Here is a 22,500-nt window from a genome sequence, read left to right as displayed (position 1 = left end):
CCTCCCTCCCTCCCCTCCCCCCCCCCCCTCCCTCCCAGCTCGTCCTCCGGCAGGGAGGGTGTTTGTACATGCAGGGGACATGCCCAGTGTAAACCATCCATCACTTTAACACAGCCCGGAGACAGAGAGAGAGAGAGAGACAGACACAGCCCAGAGACAGAGAGAGAGACAGACACAGGCCAGCTTGTCTGTCTGCCAGGCCTAACGACCCTTGTACTGTGCAGCCCCAGCAACCTCACACACACACACACACACACACACACACACACACACACACACACACACACACACACACAGACACACACAGACACAGATACACAGACACACAGATACACACATACACACATACACACATACACACATACACACATACACACACACACACACACACACACACACACTACACTACACCAGAGGAGGAGGTGGGGGGAGACAGGGGGGACACGGGGGAGATGACGGAGAGAGCGAGGGATAGATCTAGGGGATAAAGATGGCGGATGGAGAGGGAGAGGGAAAATGGAGAGAGATAAGAGATAGATACAGAACTGATACAGATGAGGAAGAGAGGAGGAGAGAGAGAGAAACAGGGGGGTAATGAACAGAGCGATGTGGATAAAGGAGAGAAAGTGAGAGAGAAATAATAATGATGGAGATAGACGAATGGAGCGGACACGGATGAGGAGATGAGGGGATGAGGAGACGAGGAGATGAGGGGATGAGGAGATGAGGAGATGAGGGGATGAGGGGATGAGGAGATGAGGGGATGAGGGGATGAGGAGATGAGGAGATGAGGGGATGAGGAGATGAGGAGATGAGGGGATGAGGGGATGAGGAGATGAGGGGATGAGGAGATGAGGAGATGAGGGGATGAGGAGATGAGGGGATGAGGGGATGAGGGGATGAGGGGATGAGGAGATGAGGAGATGAGGAGATGAGGGGATGAGGAGATGAGGGGATGAGGGGATGAGGGGATGAGGAGATGAGGGGATGAGGAGATGAGGGGATGAGGAGATGACAGGCAGACGAGAAAGGATTGGTATAAATGGACGTATGATATTGGATATTCTCGGCCGGGTAAACAACCACAGGCACAGACTCAAGAACCATTCACACAAACAGTGTCTCTCTCTGTCTCACCCCTCTCTTCTCCGCTGCACAGCTAGCCACTTAATCACTAATACGGGTCTAGGGGTCTGGTCTGGCCCAGTTCTGGCCCTGAGGGGGTCCACCGTAGGGGCCTGTTTAAAAATACATCACATGTGTGACCAGGGAGCCACACCACCAGCAGCAGAGAGGCTCGTTACTGGGTTCTACTGGAGTCTCTTAACGAGCTGCACCGCTGACCCATATCTCATCTGATTCAGACAGAGTGCCAAGAGCGTGTGTGTGTGTGTGTGTGTGTGTGTGTGTGTGTGTGTGTGTGTGTGTGTGTGTGTGTGTGTGTGTGTGTGTGTGGGTGTGTGGGTGTGTGTGTGTGGGTGGGTGTGTGTGTGTGTGTGTGTGTGTGGGTGGGTGTGTGGCATAATGCATAAAGTAGACCAGCAAACAGGGCTCCCCTCCCACACACACACACACACACACACACACACACACACACACACACACACACACACACACACACACACACACACACACACACACACACACACACACACACACACACACACACACACACACACACACATACACTCTCTAATTGGATAATAGAGGACAGAGGACTGCCTCACTATGGACTGGGACAGCTATCCCTACTGTCTACTGTGCTGCTGTATTGTCCATTCAAAGTGGCCCTTGTTTTGTTACAGTAAAGTATGTGTTTGCTTTCATCTTGGGACACGTCCAGAGATTCCCTAATCTCAGTGGGACTGATCAAACCAATCAAAACAAAGAAAGAAAGAAATACAATACAATACATGTAACATTGAAAAATCCCGACGAATTCGGAGAGCAGGAGAGAAGACAGGGGATTGGGCCAGAGGGAGACAGACAGCACTCACCAGCCACTCATGGTGAAGTCCCGGTAGAGCATCCTCTTGCCGACCTCCTTCCTCTGGATCCGCCTGGGGAACTCCAGGTGTGTGAACTCGCCCCCCAGGAGGTGGGGCTGCATGAATCCCTGGAAGAACAGACACAGACAGACGATAGAAGACATTCTGTCACTGAAGTCTGTCATTCGTTTGACAGCGTTCCCGGGAGAATAAATGGATACAAATGGGAATACTCCGGTACTTCTTCTCACCAAGAATTGCAGCCGCTGTCGCTCTGATTCCGGTGTGAACTCTGTGGACATAGGAATGACCTCACCGTTCCTGATAATGATGGCCCTGGAGACGCACGCACACACACACGCACACGCGCAGGGACAGGCAGGCAGGCAGACGCACGAGCACACACACACACGCAGGGATAGGCAGGCAGACGCACGCACGCACACACACACACACACACACACACACACACACACACACACACACACACACACACACACACACACATCAATTATATATAAGGGACACAAACAAGTCCAACCCGCAAACTTTTATTTCAAAAGACGAGCAGTATGGCTTCAAATCCCCCGCAGAGGCAAATTTGTCAGAGAATAAACACAAAGTCAAAAAAAACTGGATGCTTGTGTTCTCTGAGGACACACACACATGAAACATGACCCATTTTCTCCTGCCTGAGAAATGTATTTAAAGACTGCATCTAGGCAGTTCCATAACATACTGTTTACGGTATCTAGATCTGACTGGTTTCAGAGCATATGGCCACATCTCCAGGGTGCGTTCAGCTGAGGCTCGTGTCAGTCTGCTCTATTTACAGCTACTACTGCCTTGTCCACCAGCCCTTTGATTTAGCAAAACAACTCACACTACTTATAATATATATATATATATATATATATATATATGTATACAGTGCTGCTTGAAAGTGTGTGAACTCAACAGGGATGGTCATTATTTTTGTGTGTAAAATAAAATCTTTCTCTAAATGAAATGAAATGAAATTCTTTATCTAAACCCCATTTCGTAATGAAGACATTCCAAATAAAGGACGCAAACAAAAATATATGATGTATTTTCATTGTTTATTTAACGAAAGTGGTTTATTTAACAAAATCTCAGATTTCATGTGTGCAAAAATATGTGAATCTCTTCGGTTGGTAGCTTGTGGCACCTCCATTAGGAGTGGTAACTTAGAGTAAACATCTCGTATAGTCACTAATCAGTCTCTGACATCTGTTTTGAGGGATTTTTGCCCACTCCTCCTGACAGAACTCTTGAGTGAGGTTTGAGGGGTGTCTGGCATGAACTGCCCGCTTCAGGTCCTGCCACAGCACCTCGATTGGATTTAGGTCAGAACTTTGACTTGGCCAATCCAAAACACAAATCTTCTTTCTCCTGAGCCATTCTTTGGTAGATTTGCTTGAATGCTTTGGGTCGTTGCCTTGTTGGAAGACCCATTTTCAGCTCAGCTTTAGCGCCTTGACTGATGGCTTGACGTTCTGTTCAAGAATCTCCTGGTATACCTCAGAATTCATAGTTCCCTTAATGATGTGGAGTCGTCCAGGTCCAGAGGAGATAAATAAAGCAGCCCCAGATCTTGACATTTGCGCCACCATGCTTGACTGTAGGGATAAGGTTCTTTTGGTGGTAGGCAGTGTTGAGTTTACGCCAAACTTAGTGGTTTTAATTATGACCAACAAGGTCAATTTTGGACTCATCTGTCCAGAGAACGGACTTCCAGGAACCTTCAGGCTTGTCCAGGTGGTCTCTGGCAAAGTTAAGACGGGCAATGTGGTTCTTTTGTGACAGCAGAGGCTTCACCCTAGCAACCCTCCCATGAATGCCATTTCGAATCAGTGTTCTTCTTCTTGTTGAAGCATGCACAGTTACCTGAGATGCAGCAAAGGAGGTCTGCAAATCTCTAGATGTTATGTTTGGGTTGGCTTTTACCTGATTTATTACTTTTCTTGTGGCTCTTGGGGATATTTTGGAAGGGCGTCCACTTCTAGGCTGAGTTGCTGTCATGTTAAATGCTCCCCATTTGTAAATGATTTGCCTCACAGTGAACTGATGGAGTTCAAATCTTGTTGAGATGATTTTATAGCCTTCCCTAGACTGATGTGCTCTCACTACCCTCTTCCTGATGTCCTCTGAGATCTCCTTTCCTCTCAGCATGGTGTGTTTTGCATTCACCTGTATGGGTAACATTCACCTGTATGGGTAACACAAAACTGACCAGGTTTCTTATCTCTATTTATCCCACCCAAACTCTTTCCTAAAGATCTCTCCTTTGGTACCCAATTATTTACCCACCTGATTCTACTTTCCTACTTCATTTAACCAATGCAACTTGGGGTTAACTTATTTTTGCACCTGCATTAATTTCTTTATAATTACGTTTTTCTACTACATGCATGATTTCCTCTAAACCAACATATGGAATTGGTAAATATAAACCTGTTATGTCAGATAAAAAAAGACTGGTTCTGATTAAATAAAGATTTCATGGTAAAAAAATAAAAAAAATTGCACAAGAGGTTCACATACTTTCAAGCAGCACTGTATATATAGGCTCTTAAAATAAGGCTATACTCTAATCATGTACATGATAGACTAGAGTACTACCATATCTGGGACAAACCAGATGGTGTAGTGAAGGTAAACATAGATCAGACTCCAATGTGGAACACACACTCTACACACACACACGCATGCACACACACACACACACACACACAGACACAGACACAGACACAGACATGCACACGCGCACACGCGCACACACGCACACACGCACACACACACACACTCACCTGCTGTCCCCTGCGTTCCCCACGTACAGCTTGCCGAGCAGATAGACCGCACACAGTGCGGTACACCCCCCGGTGATGTTAAACACCTGCTTCTCCCTCTCGATCTGGGCGTCCTGGGAGGCAGAAAGTTAACGCAAGTTTCAATTAATCTGAAGTGTAAGTACAAAACCGTGCTAGGGGTTTCGAACTTTAGAAAACAGCTCAATGTGGGCCGCCAGAGCCCACACAGTCCACAGGTGAATCAATACCTGACTTGTTAGGCATAAATAATGCAAATGACCATTTGAGTTAGAAGGTTGAGCTGCACACTGCCTAGGTCTCCCAGGTGATCTGGTAACCACAGCGATAGCCTATAGACTACGAGGTTTGGTTTCTCAGCCTGAGGCCAAAGCATCGGAATTAATCTGCATTGACAGGGGAATACACACATAGACACACACACACACACACACACACACACACACACACACACACACACACACACACACACACACACACACACACACACACACAGTATGAACCCAACCCGATCTCCTCTGCAATGTTAATGAGAGCTTTGGACATCACACTGTACACAAACAGAGAAGAAGAGACTAGAACCCAACTCTGAGTTTACAGTCAGATAAGCCAACGGGAGAAACTGAAATGATTCTAAACTCCTCATGATTTTTTCTTCCTGGTGCATCAAATACAATACAATACAAGTCACAACAGAATCAGCCAGGGTCATAGTTACATAAGTAGCCTGTGTGCTGGGGGAGACAGGGGAGACAGGGGAGACAGGGGAGACAGGGGAGAATGGAGAGATGAGACAAGTTACACACTTTCCCATCCATCCCTAGGTTATGTCCCATATATCAGGGGAGGCTGGTAGAGGTAGAAATCGGAGGCCGGGCTCATTGTTATGCATCGGATGGAATGATAAATGGTATCCATACCATTCTTCAATTCCATTCCATGCATTACAACGAGCCTGGCCTCCAGTTTCTACCTCTACCAGCCTCTACTGCCATAGACCCATCACTCATGTCCTTTGCACCTGTCATACCCTACAGTCGACATCCCGGTGGACAGTAATGCTCTTTATAGGTCGACTAAAGCCAGGCTGGTTGAAGCTAGCAGGCTCTCAGTACCTGTATACACGACTCAGTGAGTACCAGTACATAAGGTTAGATAATCTTGTGTCACAGAGAGAGACTTAGCTAGGCCCTGGGTGGAGGGAGGCAGCATGTGTTAACAGACACTGCCATCTAGTGGACATTTATCATATCTCTGGGAGAGGACTAGTCCTGGGCACTGTATTACACAAAAGATACAGTTAAATGAAAATACACGTTTGAAGAACACAGTTGCACAGTCTTAGGAACAGGTGATCCCCTCTCCTCTACCTGGCAACTCGCCCCCACGTCGTTGCTGCAAATGAGAATATGTTCTCAGTCAACTTACAAGGTAAAATAAATCTTCAACAGAAGTTATGCAGAAATCACAATGTTGTTGTCTACCATCTGGGATACCAATATGGTGGAATAATTCCTTCTGTTTACTATCACAAAGACAGTAAAGGCTCCATGTTGGCCCGTGGGAATACAAGAGGGAAGCAATTAAGGCAGCTGAATATCCGAGAATCGATGCAATTTCAACCTGAGTGCTTTCCAGCAAAAACGGCAAAGGTTTAGATGGTTGTAGAGATGAGCTGATTATCAATGTTTCTACAAATCAAGCATATGGACTGTCACCAAGCAACAGCAATCCAATCTTTTACACTCAACGATATTCAGCCCTCTATGCAAGCTATTAAGAGTATGTGTTTGTATGTGTGTGTATTTATACATGTTTAATGTGCGTGTGTGTGTATGTGTGTGTGTGTGTGTGTGTGCATACATGTATATTGTGTGTGTGTGTGTGTGTGTGTGTGTGTGTGTATTTATACATGTTTAATGTGCGTGTGTGTGTGTGTGTGTATACATGTTTATTGTGTGTGTGTGTGTGCGTGTGTGTGTATACATGTTTATTGTGTGTGTGTGTGTGTGTGTGTGTGTGTGTGTGTGTGTGTGCATACATATTTATTGTGTGTGTGTGTGTGTGTGTGTGTATACATGTGTGTGTGTGTGTGTGTGTCTATACATGTTTATTGTGTGTGTGTGTGTGTGCGTGTATACATGTGTGTGTGTGTGTGTGTGTCTATACATGTTTATTGTGTGTGTGTGTGTGTGTGTGTGTGTGTGTGTGTGTGTGTGTGTGTGCATACAATTGAACCAGATGGCAGGTTATCCAGCCTGTGGGTGGAGACCTGCACGATGTCATAGACAGCAGCCGTATGCAGGGGATATAAACTGAGCCTTCACCGATACAAAGGATTAGAGACTGAGCACCGTAGGGGGGGGGGGGGGGGGGGGGGCAGGGGGGGGGGGGGGCACCTCTGATATCAACAATGCCTGCATTATGCCACCAGTGACTGACTCTGGGGAAGAGTATACTGCCATGTATTGCAGGTTCATTTTCATAGACATAACCTCTGAGTTGGGAAATGTATAGATAAACTGGGGTACGTATATATACTGTACACAGGGTGCGATTTGCTGCTGTCCCCCCCCTTCTTCTTTTTTTTTTTTAATATATTTTTTAGGGCATTTCTGCTTTATTGGGATAGAGACAGTAGATATTGGCAGGAAGGATGGGTGAGAGAGAGGAGGGATGACATGCAAGATAGGTCGATGGCTGGAATCGAACCAGGGTCCTTGCGATGACATGGTATGTGCCTTAGTGTGCTACGCCACCCCCCCTTCTACTTTTCTCATCCCTCCATCTGATCAGTATCTTTAATCCCTGTATATCCCCACTTATGGTAGGGTTTGTACAATTATCCCCAGAACAGATATCTAATGCCTAAACACAGCCAATTCAGTCTTCTTGGAATGTTCTTTTGGCCGAGCCCGATTACAGCGTTAACAGCCCGATGTTTTCCCTGTCTTTTGAAATCGCCAACTGGTGTGCAGGAAATTGGAGAAAATCGAGCCTCCTCGCTGAGAAGCGACACTGTTGCGATGCAGTCTGAGGCACGTTGATGCACCGTTTCAATGTTCTCCAGCATGGTTCATGCATGGGCATTCATGCATGGTTTTCGTTGTCTGTCTGATGCATCGCTTTCCTTCGCATGTGTGCTGCTGCATGCAAGTCGCATTGGCAAAGACAGTCACGACTCATGAGCTGGTGGTCACAGCCAGACAGCTAACACGTTCAAAATAGAAGCTGCGTTGCGCCCACGAGCATGATTCGCCCATGTGAGTTTAAAATATTTATACAAAACAAAGATTCGGAAAATATGTTTCCAGTCATGTAAAATTAGGTAGAATTGCATGAAATGGGTTTCTGAAAGACCAGATAAAGAGAGGCCTCCCCCCAGACCCTCCCCCAGACCCTCTGCTCGAATTATTAATCCTCTGGGGGTGAGCCAATCCTACAAACCTTTCTGGCTTTTTACAAAGTTACAAAGTTCTTTATATACATTTCCGGACTCACCCACACACACTTACACACACCTCCCCCTCCCTCCCCCCCCCCAACACACACACACACACACACACTCTCTCTCCCTCTCTCACCATCTCTTTGAAGGCGTTCTCTATGGCTCCTACGACCAGGCTCTCGTGCTGGATCTTCTTCTCGGTGAAGAACCGTGGTGCAGGGTTGGTGCTGGGGGAGCCTGGCGCCCCTGCGGCCCCGCGGAGGGAGGCGGCCCGGCTCAGCGCCCGGTGGGTCCCTGGGGTGTGGTGGTTGCTGGGCTCCTCTCCCATCACGGTGGGCGGCAGGCTGGCGGAGTTCCGCAGGACCTCCAGGACGGCCTGGAGCTGCTCCACGATGTGGTGTTGGAGGAGACGCGAGGCCACCACCGCCGCCCCCGAGCCCGCGTGGCCGTCGAACAACGCCCAGTAGTGGAACACCAGACCCTCGGGGTCCTGTGGACATACACGCACACACGCACGCACGCACACAGACACACACACACACACACACACACAAACGCACACATGCACGCGCACGCACACACACACACATTAGGGGACAGCTTCTAAATAGGTATATGTATTACTAAGGAGTTACAGTGTAATATGTACAAAGCCATTTGTGGCATCATTCGATAGGCTCCTTGTATTCCTGGCACGGCGCCAAACCTCTTAGAAACTCATATGTTTGTCCCTAGAGAGAAATGGCCTATAAGAGGATCAGTGTACACACTATTAAATTGTACTTATCAAACCCCAGTTTCATTCAAGCGTTTCAATAGGACTGGCTGGTGTTATTAGACACACAGACACAGACACAGACACAGACACAGACACAGACACAGACAGACAGACAGACAGACAGACAGACAGACAGACAGACTCACACTCACACACACACATTCACACAACCTCTGCTCTGACCAGTACACAGAGAAATCAACTGCAAATCAAAAATAAAGGTGCTTGAATGGTCGATGACCTATGTTCGAAACCTATGAGAGTTCAGCCTCAGTTCAGCTTCCCAGTGCATCAGTACCAGGGCCCCATTCAACAGCCAAGAACACACTGGAGGAAGAGGAGATTACGCAATGACAGTACTGTATGTATAAGCTAGAGGTCTCTGGTGCTCTGTTCAAAAGCAGTGACTCAGTCTGCCAGAGAGGAAACAGCAACCCTGTATTTGACGGCCCGCTATTAGGTAGGTACTGACATCAAAATAACTGGGTAAAAACGGTATTACCTGACAATGGCAAATTTATTAAACTTGTTTCTTTTACTACAGGTTGACTGACTCAAGCACCTCGATGTGCCATTTAGTACCACGGGAACTGTGCTGAATTGTTGGAGGTAAGTACCAGAACGTACCCCTTGTTACCACATCATTGTACACTCACCGAGCACTTTGTTAGGGTTAGGGTTAGGGTTAGGGTTAACCCTAACCCTAACCCTAACCTGTACACCTTCTCATGGTGGAGGTGGTGGAATAGTGTGGGGAATGTTTTCTCAGCACACTCTGGGCCCGTTAATACCAATCAATCATTGCTTGAATGCCAGGAACACTATACTAATACTGGGTAGGGCCTCCCTTTGCTCTCAAAACAGCCTCAATTCTTCGTAGCATTGATTCCACAAGATGTTGGAAACATTCCTTTGAGATTCTGGTCCATGATGACGTGATTGCATCACGCAATTCCTGCAGGTTTTTCAGGTGCACTTTCAAGCTGTGAATCTCCCGTTCTACCACATCCCAGAGGTGTTCTATTGGATTCAGATCCGTTGACAGGGAAGGCCACTGAAGAACACTGAACTCATTGTCATGTTCATGAAACCAGTTTGAGACGACTTTTGCTTTGTGACATGTTGCATTATCATGCTGGAAGTAGCCATTAGAAGACGGGTAAATAGTGGCCAAGGGATGCACATGGTCAGCAACAATACTCAAATAGGCTGTGGCATTCAAGCGATGATTGATTGGTAGTAACGGGCCCAATGTGTGCCAAGAAAACATTCCCCACACCATTACACCACCTCCACCATCAGAAGGTGTACAGGGGTTCCTAATAAAGTGTTCGGTGAGTGTATATTTGCACAGACCGCAGTCAGATACACTGTTAGGAGTACAACGTGCAAATCTACACGGCATGTACACTACGTCCACTATGTTTGACTACACTTAGCAAACAGACTGAGCAGAATAAACAGAGTCAAGACGTCTCCAATGTTCCTTGGATTAAAACAAGACAAGGTGTATCTCATTTCCTCTCGGATGGCTTGAAGTAATTTCGAATCTGCTCTGCACAACAGCACTACTCAGTCAACGCATCATGACTCATTCTGTCCCATCATGTGTGGGCGCCGCAGAGGTCAAACCAATCAGAAAGCATTGCTGTGGTGTGCTGCTGCTTGCTGCGACTCTGACTAAGACTCACACTCTGACAGTCGCTTGCTCGGTGTAATAGCACAGGAAACTTGTATTTTTCCGGACCCTCACTAACTTGGGTTCATTGTGGGTTCATCATGCTAAAAGCAGGCTGAGTTTAACCCACGGCAGCCCCGGTGCTGGCTTGCAAGCAGACTGTGTGTGTGTGTGTGTGTGTGTGTGTGTGTGTGTGGGTGTGTATGTAGTGTATATGTGTGGTCAGAGGGTGAGATGTTTTGTGTGTGTGTGTGTGTGTGTGTGTGTGTGTGTGTGTGTGTGTGTGTGTGTGTGTCCAATGGATGTGGTGGTCTCTCTCACCATGTTGGAGTCCTTCAGGCCCTCTCCGTTGGGCAGGGAGGAGCGTCTCTTGGCGGTGGGGGTCTTACTGGGGGTGGAGCAGCCCCCCGGCCTCTTCCCTACCACCACCACCTCACAGCAGGCCTGGTCCTCGTTCAGGGCACTCTTGCCTGCGTTGATCACCCTGGAGGGCGGGCACACGCGCACACACACACACACACACACACACACACACACACACATGCACGCTGAGTTACACACTTGTGGGCAGGCAGAGGACCCAGTGGTAAACATCCTATCCTGTCCACCCCTTGCAATAACAACATGTTTGTATGTAAACCGAGTGTCAGTTCGGACACTCCACTGTCGAAAGCGCTTTTTCCAAACCAAAACAACGTTCCTAAATGAAATATTTTAAGGGATCTCATTCCCTGATCGCTACCGATTAAACACCGTCATTACAACCATTAGGAACCTTTTAGAAAGCTTGAATGTTACATACTGGACCTTTACAGTATTTCAGTGGAACAAAAAAAATCTCTGTTCTTTGTTGACTACTTCTCTTTGTTGGATGGGGGTTTAGGGAAACGAGTATCAGGAAGCTGTGTGCAAATACTGAAAACATTGTAGAGAGGAAATGAAATATACTGTAATAATGAGAGGGATTATGGCTGATATAACATACGGACAGCTGCACAGAATGTCCTGGGTTGAGTCCAAATGACTTCCTCTACCCCTTTGCCAATGCAATTGCCAAATGTTTTGAGGAAATTGATTTGTGTAAATGTGTTTCCTAAAGTCATTAGTTATCACAAAGCAGTAGAGATCTCGCTCGCGCAGGCACACACGCACATAACACGCACAAACACAAACCCTTTATTCACCAGAACGCCCCCCTCTGTCACAACTCATCTGAAGAGCGACAGGTGAGCAGTTGAATGCACAAACACACTGCTTGTTCCCTGACATGACGTCACACAGACGTGAAACAGACAGGCAGACCTGCTTCCCTAAGTGCAGCTAGAACACCTCAGGCTCAGGCTCCGACTCTGACTCATCCTGGTCCGAGAGACAGCTGCAGTATTGTCCGAGAGGGCTCTGTTTCAGACGAGTATCCATCCATCCACACCATAACATCTGACGTCTATTCCCATCCAACAAGCTGTCACTCTCGTGCGGTCGAACTGACCTCAAGACATCCAGAGACGAAAGTTATCGCTTCCTGTTACTCACTGCGAAAGTAAAACTTAATTTGAGTGAAACCCTAAACTCCACTTAGCCTTTACGAGACTCTGTAGCAGGGACGGGGCGCTGACCGCACTGACAGCTTCCATTATCCTGACACCTGACGAACATGCAATGATGAGGGATCATATTACAGGAAAACATGACATGTCTTATGGAGGGGGGGGTCATAGTTCACATTTTCAATTTCAGTCTCCTCAAATTACAGGAGTCAGCAAAAGCACATTACCCAACACATGGGATACAGTATACCAGAACAGTATGTTAATACAATACTGTTACTGCAGTAATTATAGTGTTACTACACAGCTAAACACTCATAGGGTTGCAAAAGGGTTCTCCGGCTGTCCCTGTGGAAGAACCCTTTTTGGAGCCCCTCAGGGTTCCATGTAGAGCCCTTTTGAGTTTAAGGTAGAACCTTTTTTTAAGAAACGACCCGGACTGTTATGACCCGGACTAGTAGCCTACCTGTCTGGTTTAGTTTAGGGGGGTCTACCTAGGCTAGCAACCGCTGTGGCTGTAACCCTTCTGTTTGTGGTGCATCTGACGGGAAATATATAATGTGTACAGTGTCTGTACAGTGTACGGGAGCAACTTAATGTAAAGTGTGTCAGTACCAGGGGAGGCTGGTGGAAGTAGAAATCAGAGGATCAACCTGCCCTGGTCTGTACAGAGAGACTAGACAAGACCTGCATAAGGTCTGCATAAAGGGAAACAGCCTCTGCTGACAGACTGATCCAGAGGAAGATGGGGGAGTATGGTTGACTTTAGACAGCAGCAGGGTTATTTATAGACAGGGCCTGTGGGTGTCGACTCAACAAGGCAGCAGCATCATTATCTGGCGCTCAGACGCCTGTGTTTCTGAAACAATCAGCACAGGGTCGGAACCACCACGGCTCCCCAGGCATCCCAGAGGACCCGTCTGGCTGTCTCAGGAAGGTAGGGAGGGAGGGAGGGAGGGAGGGAGGGAAGAGAGAGAGAGAGAGATGGAGGAAGGAGGGAGAGTTAGGAGAGAGAGACAGACAGAAAGAGATGGAGGGAAGGAGGGAGAGATGGAGGGAAGGAGAGAGAGAGAGAGAGGGAGGGAGGGAAGAGAGAGAGATAGAAAGAGAGGGAGGCAAGGAGGGAGAGAGAGAGGGAAAGATGGAGAGAGAGAGAGATGGAGGGAAGGAGGGAGAGAGAGGGGGGAGAGGGAGAGGTGGAGGGGAGGAGGGAGAGTTAGGAGAGAGACATCGGGGGAAGGAGGGAGAGGGAGAGAGAGAGGGGGGAGAGATAGGGGAGTGAGGGAGGGGGATGGAGAGAGAGAAATAGATGAGAGAAACAGATAAAGAGAGAAACTCAGAATGATGAAGTCACCTCTGTCAGCCAAGAGCATCCCTCCTCACTGATAGCTCAATAAGTCAAAAGGGACCCAGCCACAATGTGATTACTCCAGTGGAGTTTCTATGGCTTCTCTCTGAGGCTTGCTGGATGATTTTGAGAGACAGGGAGAGAGACAGAGAGGGGGAGAGACAGAGAGGGGGAGAGAGAGAGAGGGAGAGAGAGAGGAGGACAGACAAAACATTTGTGTGCAAATGTGCAAATTGCTCTTACAAGCGGATCCTTAATGGATCCAGCCATTCTGATGTTTACCCATGAAGAGAAAGCACACCACCTTCAAACAGACACTTGTTTGTTCATAAACAGGCATCTTGATAGCCTTTTGTTAATGTCATTAGCCTGGAACATGTTATCTGTCGGAGACACAGGCCTGTTTTGTGACGACCTCAGTGGCTCAAAACCAGTGACTCATCCCCCCCCCCTCTCTCACTCCATGCTCTGATTGGTCCTGTCTCACAGGGGGGCAGGAACACCACAGATGCATGCTAAATAATGAAGTATTTGCACTCCATTCAGCAACCACTAATTAGATTATTGGGCCGGGCCACAATGCGTGTTTAGAATGTGTTTGTGCTGTGTGTGTGTGTGTGTGTGTGTGTGTGTGTGTCTTTTCGTGGGTTGTGAGTCTCTAATCCTTCTTCTGAGGAGAATGACCACCATAGTTCCTTCCTCTCTGCCAGTTTTCCTCATTACGAGCGATAGTCAGCGCTCCCAACCATGCAGAGGTCTAATTCCTGTTCCATTGTGGACATCTAATGCCATCTTTGTCCCTTTACTTGCCCAACCAATGCCTGGAGCAGAACTGAGAGTTTGCCACGGCAGAATGAGTGTGATGCCAGTTGTAAAATGTGAATGAGTCATTGTTTAAAGGAGCAGGATATACGTTTGTTGGAAATCTGCCACCTCTGGTCACCATGGCGAAATTCAGTTCAAATTTCCAAACAAAAACATCCACCCTAATAATAATAATACTACTATAACCCTCCCTGAAATGGACATGCAGTGTTGGATGTTTGCTGTTGTGTTTCTATATGGACACATGATTAGAAGAGGCAGCCACCAGAGACAGAATGCAACCAGAGACCGATTAAACAGTCATTACAACCATGAGGAAGCTTTTAGAAAGCTTGAATGTTACAGTACTGAACCTATGAAATAGTGAAAAAGAGAGTCCGAATCGAAGAGGGACTTGACACAGCGGCAGAAGAGAATCCGTCACTCATTCAGCAGGATGAACTCCGGATGCCCTGTGGTGATAAAATAACAATAATAAAATGACAGGGTCAGGGTTCGACACATGAACTGACAGCATACAAAAGCAATCCGAACTAAATTGAATAAACGGAATCGAATAAAAAGCATAGAGCTCGGTTCAGTGCCTGGTGTGATTCAATTGTGTCCGTTATGTCCTCGTATCAGAGCCGTGCAGTACGGGTGTAATGTACGAGGAACGGATAATCAGAGTTGAGCTGCCTGTAATGACAGAGGAGGGGGTTCTAATTACAGCCACATGCCAAAAGGCCTGGTCTCATTAACTATTACAATGAACCACTGAGAGGGTTGTCTCCTAAAACAAGACCCCTGAGAGGAGAGAGAGAGGGAGAGAGAGAGAGAGAGGAGGAAGGAGGGAGGGAGGGAGGGAGAGAGAGGAGGAAGGAGGGAGGGAGAGAGGAGGAAGGAGGGAGGGAGGGAGGGACGGAGGGAGAGAGGGAGAGAGAGAGAGAGAGAGGAGTGACAGATAAAGCATTTGTGTGCAAAGGTTCAGGGCTCTTACAGCAATCCTTAATGGAGAGAGGAGAGGAGAAGAGGAGGAGGAGGAGGAGAAGAGAAAGAGAGAGAGAGAGAGAACGGGGAGAGTGAGGAAACAGCAAGACACTGGTGAGTCAAATCAGAGCGAGTCCCCAAGCAAGATTTCCCTACACACATCCTTGACTGATTCAGAGAGAGACTACAGCGAAAGTCATCTTAAAAGAGACTCTTGAACACGCAACAAGCCGTTTATCTTTAAGTCTCTGTTAGAAGCGACTGCTGTCTTTTCTCTCTCCCTGCACTGCAGTGATCAAGGCCTTTCAGATCTTTCAAGCCAAACAAGAAAGAGACAGCAGGACAAAAGGGAGTAGGCTACGCAGTATTCCCCCTTCTCAGAAAGACAGAAAAAGCAGACCTGTTACCGTCACTATTGACAAAACAGTGACAACCAAGGCCTTAGCTACGGAGCAATGTGGTGTGGACATTCGGTTGTCGTGGAGATTAGGTAGGCCGTACGCTTACAGGCTCTAGTGTGTGTGTGTGTAGAAACACACTGCTGAGCTCTGTCAGTCACACCTTCCCCTGCTAGCACTGCCATGGTGTAGCCACATGAGCTAACAACGGAGTGCCCACTGCTAATTATTGGGACAGTGAAGCATTGTTTCTTCTTTTGGCTTTATACTCCGAAGGTTTGGATTTGATTTCAAACAATTACTATCAGCTTAAAGTAGAGATTGTCAGCTTTTATTTGAGGGCATTTGTGTACATATTGGTTTCACCATTTAGAAACATAGTCCCCCCCTATTTCATGGCACCAAAAGTATTGGGACAATTGGATTAAGAAGTGTTTTTCTTAGTTATGTGTGTTCAGGCACATCATTTGTGTAGCTGTAAACGTCTAGTCTGCTATTGATGTCTGTCAATTTGAGGACCAACGAGGTGTCACTGAAAGTCAAGGAAGCCATTATGAGGCTGATCAATCTATCAAAAACGCAGGCAAAAATCTTAGGCATACCAAAATTAACAGTTTGGAACATCATTCAAAAGTAGGAAAGCACTGGTGAGCTCAGCAATTGCAAACGAGACCTCAACTGTGGATGACTGAAAAGTGCAGAGTTCTGGAAACATTTTTTGTATTGTACAGACAAGACTAATATTATCATGTGCCAGAGTGATTGCAAGACGAAATTTGGCGGAAAAAAAACACGCTTCGCTGTCCCAATTCTTATAGAGGTCACTGTAAGTTTAAATCTATAGGGATGATCAATGAAATACGTACGAGGTCTGGGGTATTAACTATTATGCAAACATACCACAAAACATGTGACAGATGTGTCCATTTCCACCACAGTGGAGTGAGATCAATATTTGAGAATCGATTGAGCTGTTCTATAATATTGATCATATAACCGGACGGAGAGGGAGAAAGCATTGAATGACCTGTGGAACAGTGGTGTCCTCTGTTCTGAGTTGACCTCCAGTAGGTTACAGAACTGTGGGCCATCAAAACCTTATCACCTTATATGGGCCATCAAAAGAAAACCACATGCATCATCAGCATCCTTTGGTAAGGGTTGATGTATAGCGCTTTTCTCAGTGCTCAAAGACACTACATCTCACGGAGAGAACAAGAAAAGATTGATAAATAAAAAGTAAAACAAAAGCACAGACAGTAAAAACAACTCTAAAAAATTGTTCAAGATTAAAAGCATGTTTCAATAGATGGGTTTTGAGGGATTGTTTAAAGGAGGAGAGTGTACTGGATTCTTTGATGTGGTTTGGGAGATATTTGATGGTTGATGAGACATCACTCATGCATCTGTATTCATGCATCAGCACTAGGCTCCTGAATACGATGTGTAGGCCCACAGCCTGACAGTGTGTATGGATGAGGAGAAAGCATTCATTTTCAAACCTATTCATAACCCATTCATTCTCCACTCTGATAACACAGGATATTGATTCTATGTTATTCAGTGAGAGCTGAACTTCTCTGGTGACCACGTTTAATTTATCATCCGATACAGCTGTCATCTGAAATAATTATATCACAAAATAACATTTAAAAATCTGTTTCTTGCAAACCTGGACCAGCATGACACATGTACAGTCTAGTGTGTAGTGTGAACGGGCAACTGATAGAACTGGTATGTCGAGGAGGATGCGCGAGCCTCCCTCTTGAGGTGGGAAACTGCTGCGTATTGGGTGACGTAAGTAACCGAATGCGCGCAGATGGTACCTTGGCCTGTTGATGTTGCCATGCGGAGAACAGGGAAATAACAGGTCACAAATAAAACAGTGAAACGCTTCTAGGGTAAAATCAGTACAGTGATACCAGAACAACAGTTATACATGGCTGACACCCATAGCTACATTTGGCAGGCTACTGTAGATTGTTTGTCACACTAAATATAATCTAAACTTACAAGGAAAAATGACAATATTTTCCATTCACTCAACGTTTGCGGATGAGTAGCATGGGCAATACAGTGTATGTGCCTCTATGTATGGAGCGCTGAGCCTATAGCGCAGGGTTGCCTATGACAAGCCATAAATAACATAATTCCCATATGCTTCATTCACAAGCAACCGCATCCTCTCTCATGCGAAAACCGGCGTTGACATTGAAACACGAATACATGCGCTATTGCGCTCTATCCATGTCTTTCTGCATGTTACACTGGTTCGCATTTCAATTTTGTTCCAAATCATGTCCTGTAAAAAGATGCGGATGCTGAGACAGAGACCGGGATGCGTAGGTTATCCCAGGTTTCTATGGGTGGATCTCACGGCAGCCTCAAACTATAGAGAGAGGGTTGACAACACTTGAAGATGGACGCACACTGAACCTTCAGCGGTACTTACTCTGCGTAACCAGTGGCCCAAGGCAACCTCTTCGTTTCTTTCAGAATGAGAATGGGTCGCGCAATGTGATCCGCGGAGCACTCTATCTCGTCCAGTGACAGTCCAAGAAACTCGGGTCTCATGTAGGGGAATTTCAGAGGCAGATCCGAACCGATGTGATCAGCATTGGAGGTACCAGCCATGACGCCTCCCATGAAATTGGCCACCGCGGACTTCACCCGTGTGAGCATGTTTGTGCCGCGTCGTGTGTCCGTGCGATGCACTGCGCGGCTCCCTTTGCCCGAATTTCCCCCCAGCTCGGCGACGCGTTTCGACGACAGCGCGATGCTAAACAACACCCGATTCAGAATTTCATTCACAGCAGCTGAGATGTGTACAGTCCTCGTGAACGCGGAAATACACTCACGATTAGAGAGTCATGTGACTTACCAAGGGCTGGATTTGGTCGCCAGGGCCACCGCTCTGAGCTGCTTAGAACTGACTGACAGCTGTAGGTCAAAGGTAGCCCTTATCCTAGGACCTTGTGCATACATAGACAAGTAACGTTTGCACTGTGACATAACTCCGACACCACCTGGCACTTCCTCGCCAAGGAAGTCCCCGCCTGGATTGGAGGGAGAAGTGGGCAAAAGGTGCGCCAATCCTGAGGGATTGTCATTCCACACAGACCGTTGGTGACCGTTGGGATACCGTTGGGATACCGTTGGTCAGCTTTTTAATGTGTAGCCTACAAGTGCTTGTTGGGGCTCCATCATGGGTTATTGATCACTTATTGTCCACCGAGACAGATAGCAGGACCCCACCTTTCTATTGCGTCTTAAACCAAAACATATAACATCCCTCATTGAGAGGAACTTTTTTTATGTATCTTTTTTTTTACATTGCTTTTAGATGTATTTTCCCCCCCCCCAATGACAAGAACTAAATAGAAATCAACCCATGACATCACTGACAGACAACTAGGTCAACAATGCTTAACACACAGGCTTTGAATAAAACTCAACTATAGTGAAACGTTGCAGTCATTCTCTGTAGTCAAAGGTCATTGTAGCCCCATTAGAGTCTGGAGTGAGCTGTGGCACTCAGTCAGCTTCTGTGGCGTTGCCATGGTTTTGCTGAGTAGATGTCTCCATCTGCTGGCTGGTCAACCTGGTCAACCTGGGGAACTGTGACATGCATCCATGACTAGTATTATTTTTATATTTACATTTGGGTGTTGTGTATAGTATTATATACACCCAAATGGAAATATAATTATATAATAATACGGTGGAGGAGACAGGACACCGTACTGAGGGGTGAATCAGATTGTTTGAACTTTTTCATCATCCACCGTATGATCCTGCTAAACCTTTAAATAGGACTTTTCATGGTTGGTGAGAAGCAATTTGTTGACAAAAACATGGATAGACTATGGAGCTAGAGATAAGAGGTGGTGTAATGGTGAGGGGAATGTTTTCTTGGCACACTTTGGGCTCGTTAATACCAATCAATCATCGCTTGAATGCCACAGCCTATTTGAGTATTGTTGCTGACCATGTGCATGCCTTCATGGCCACAATTTACCCATCTTCTAATGGCTACTTCCAGCATGATAATGCACCAGGTCACAAAGCGAAAGTCGTCTCAAACTGGTTTCATGAACATGACAATGAGTTCAGTGTTCTTCAGTGGCCTTCCCAGTCACCGGATCTGAATTCAAAAGAACACCTTTGGGATGTGGTAGAATGGGAGATTCACAGCTTGAAAGTGCACCTGAAAAATCTGCAGGAATTGCGTGATGCAATCATGTCATCAATCTCAGAGGAATGTTTCCAACATCTTGTGGAATCAATGCCACGAACAATTGAGGCTGTTTTGAGAGAAAAGGGAGGCCCTAACCAGTATTAGTATAGTGTTCCTAATAAAGTGCTCAGTGAGTGTACATATATATATATATATATATATATATATATATATATATATATATATATATATATATATATATATATATATATATATGTGATATACATAATCATTTACGTCCCGTTTAGATAATGCAGGCAGCACTGTGAGGGTCATGTTCTTTGACTTCTCCAGTGCATTTAACACCATACAACCCTTACTTGCGGATAAGCTGCTGAGGATGCAGGTGGACTCCCCCATTGTTCCCTGGATTACAAACTACCTGACCAACAGGCCACAGTTTGTACGGCCGCAGGGATGTGTGTCGGACTGTGTGATGAGCAGCACTGGCGCCCCCCAGTGGACAGTTCTGGCTCCCATCCTCTGGCTCCCATCCTCTTCACCTCAGACTTCAGGCACAAGACAGATACTTGCCGTCTGCAGAAGTTCTCAGACGATTCTGGGATTGTGGGATGTGTCAGTGGAGGACTGGTGGACGAGTACAGAGGACTGGTGGATGAGTACAGAGGACTGGTGGATGAGTACAGAGGACTGGTGGATGAGTACAGAGGACTGGTGGATGAGTACAGAGGACTGGTGGAGGAGTACAGAGGACTGGTGGACGAGTACAGAGGACTGGTGGATGAGTACAGAGGACTGGTGGACGAGTACAGAGGACTGGTGGATGAGTACAGAGGACTGGTGGACGAGTACAGAGGACTGGTGGACGAGTACAGAGGACTGGTGGACGAGTACAGAGGACTGGTGGACGAGTACAGAGGACTGGTGGATGAGTACAGAGGACTGGTGGATGAGTACAGAGGATTGGTGGAGCAGAACCACCTGCTACTTAATATCAGCAAGACAAAGGAGATGGTGGTGGACGTTAGGAGGACCAGGGCCCCCCTGTCTCCTGCTTCCATCCAAGGAGAGGACGTGGTGGTGGACGTTAGGAGGACCAGGGTCCCCCTGTCTCCTGTTTCCATCCAAGGAGAGGACGTGGAGGTGGACTTTAGGAGGACCAGGGCCCCCCTGTCTCCTGTTTCCATCCAGGGAGAGGACGTGGAGGTGGTCCAGAGCTACAAGTACCTGGGGGTGCAGCTGGACAATAAACTGCACTGGACTGGTAACACAGATGTCCTGTACAAGAGAGGCCAGAGCCACCTTTATTTCCTGAGGAGGCTCAGGTCCTTTGGCGTGTGCAGGACTCTGCTGAACATGTTCTACCAATCAGTGGTGGCCAGCACAGTGCTGTACGCAGTGGTATGCTGGGGGGGCAGCATTAAGGAAGGTGACACCAAGAGGCTGAACAAGCTTATTAGGAAAGCTGGTTCTGTCCTCAGTGTCACCCTGGACACTGTGGAGGAGGTGGCCAATAGGAGGATGAGGACCAAACTCCTGGCCATCATGGACAATCCCTCCCATCCCCTACATGACACTGTGGCAGAGCAGAGAAGCTCATTTAGCAACAGATTATTACAACCACGTTGCACTAAGGAGCGCTATAGGAGGTCTTTTCTGCCTGCCGCAATAAGACTGTACAACTCCTCCTCCGGCTGGCTCGATCGAGGCGATCAGAATCAGGCTGGGGGATGTTAAATCATACTGGACTGTTCATACTTTATATAATGTTACAGATGTCTATTTTATTATTATTATTTATTATTATTCTATTGTCACTTTATTTTGTGGTTGTTGTTTGGTTGCTTGTGATGTGAGCTGCTGTAACGCTATCTATCTATCTATCTATCTATCTATCTATCTATCTATCTATCTATCTATCTATCTATCTATCTATCTATCAAATAAAACCTTAGTTTTTAGAAACAGAAAGTTTCTAAATGTCCAGTAGATGGAGCCATTACACAAAAATAAGTGCTTCATCCTACAAAGGTGGTCAGTTTCTTAGCTTGCTTCTGGCATATCAACTTTCAGGAAGTAATCATTACACTGTCTATTAATATCGTTGTTGTAAAAGAAATAATTGCCCCCGGGAAAGAGTCCAATGTAGGTATGTAGGTCACGTCAACACAGGTACCAAGTTACCTCCCAATAGAACACTGTGTGGGATTGATGGCCATGGCTGTAGTGCCAGAAACACCTGACAGGTACGGCGTGGACTTCCATTCTTCCACACTTGCCAGGTGTAAATTTGGCAGGTCCCTTTAGGATGTCCCTTCCAGAGTTTTTAATTACAGGGCACACCCGAAACAAGTAATGAAATATCAATATAATATCACACACACTCCCTTAAAATTCCAAAAATATCTAGGCACCCCCAAGAGTCTTTGGGCAACCCAAGAGTCAGTGTGGTTCTGGTGTGAGCGCTTGCATTT

General features: G+C 46.7%; 1 protein-coding gene across 1 annotated transcript in view; it reads right to left on the bottom strand.

The window, feature by feature from the left end:
• LOC310820727 (protein phosphatase 1H-like) overlaps nucleotides 1–18,588 on the bottom strand; it is a 29,790-nt gene extending 11,202 nt beyond the window's left edge. Inside the window, exons 1-6 of the mRNA XM_083692498.1 lie at nucleotides 18,281–18,588; nucleotides 11,063–11,225; nucleotides 8,422–8,775; nucleotides 4,820–4,932; nucleotides 2,240–2,324; nucleotides 1,998–2,116 (exon numbers count right to left, since the gene is read on the bottom strand). Coding sequence (XP_083548624.1) covers nucleotides 1,998–2,116; nucleotides 2,240–2,324; nucleotides 4,820–4,932; nucleotides 8,422–8,775; nucleotides 11,063–11,225; nucleotides 18,281–18,510 — 1,064 coding nt within the window. The 5' untranslated portion in view covers nucleotides 18,511–18,588. The remainder of the gene's footprint in view (nucleotides 1–1,997; nucleotides 2,117–2,239; nucleotides 2,325–4,819; nucleotides 4,933–8,421; nucleotides 8,776–11,062; nucleotides 11,226–18,280) is intronic.
• Nucleotides 18,589–22,500: the final 3,912 nt, after the last annotated feature.

The sequence above is a fragment of the Argentina silus genome (genome assembly GCF_951799395.1).
Source record: "Argentina silus genome assembly, chromosome: 20".
NCBI classification, from domain to species: Eukaryota; Metazoa; Chordata; class Actinopteri; order Argentiniformes; family Argentinidae; genus Argentina; species Argentina silus.
The sequence above is the reverse complement of the archived record's forward strand: the minus strand, read 5'-3'. Positions and strand labels throughout refer to the sequence as shown.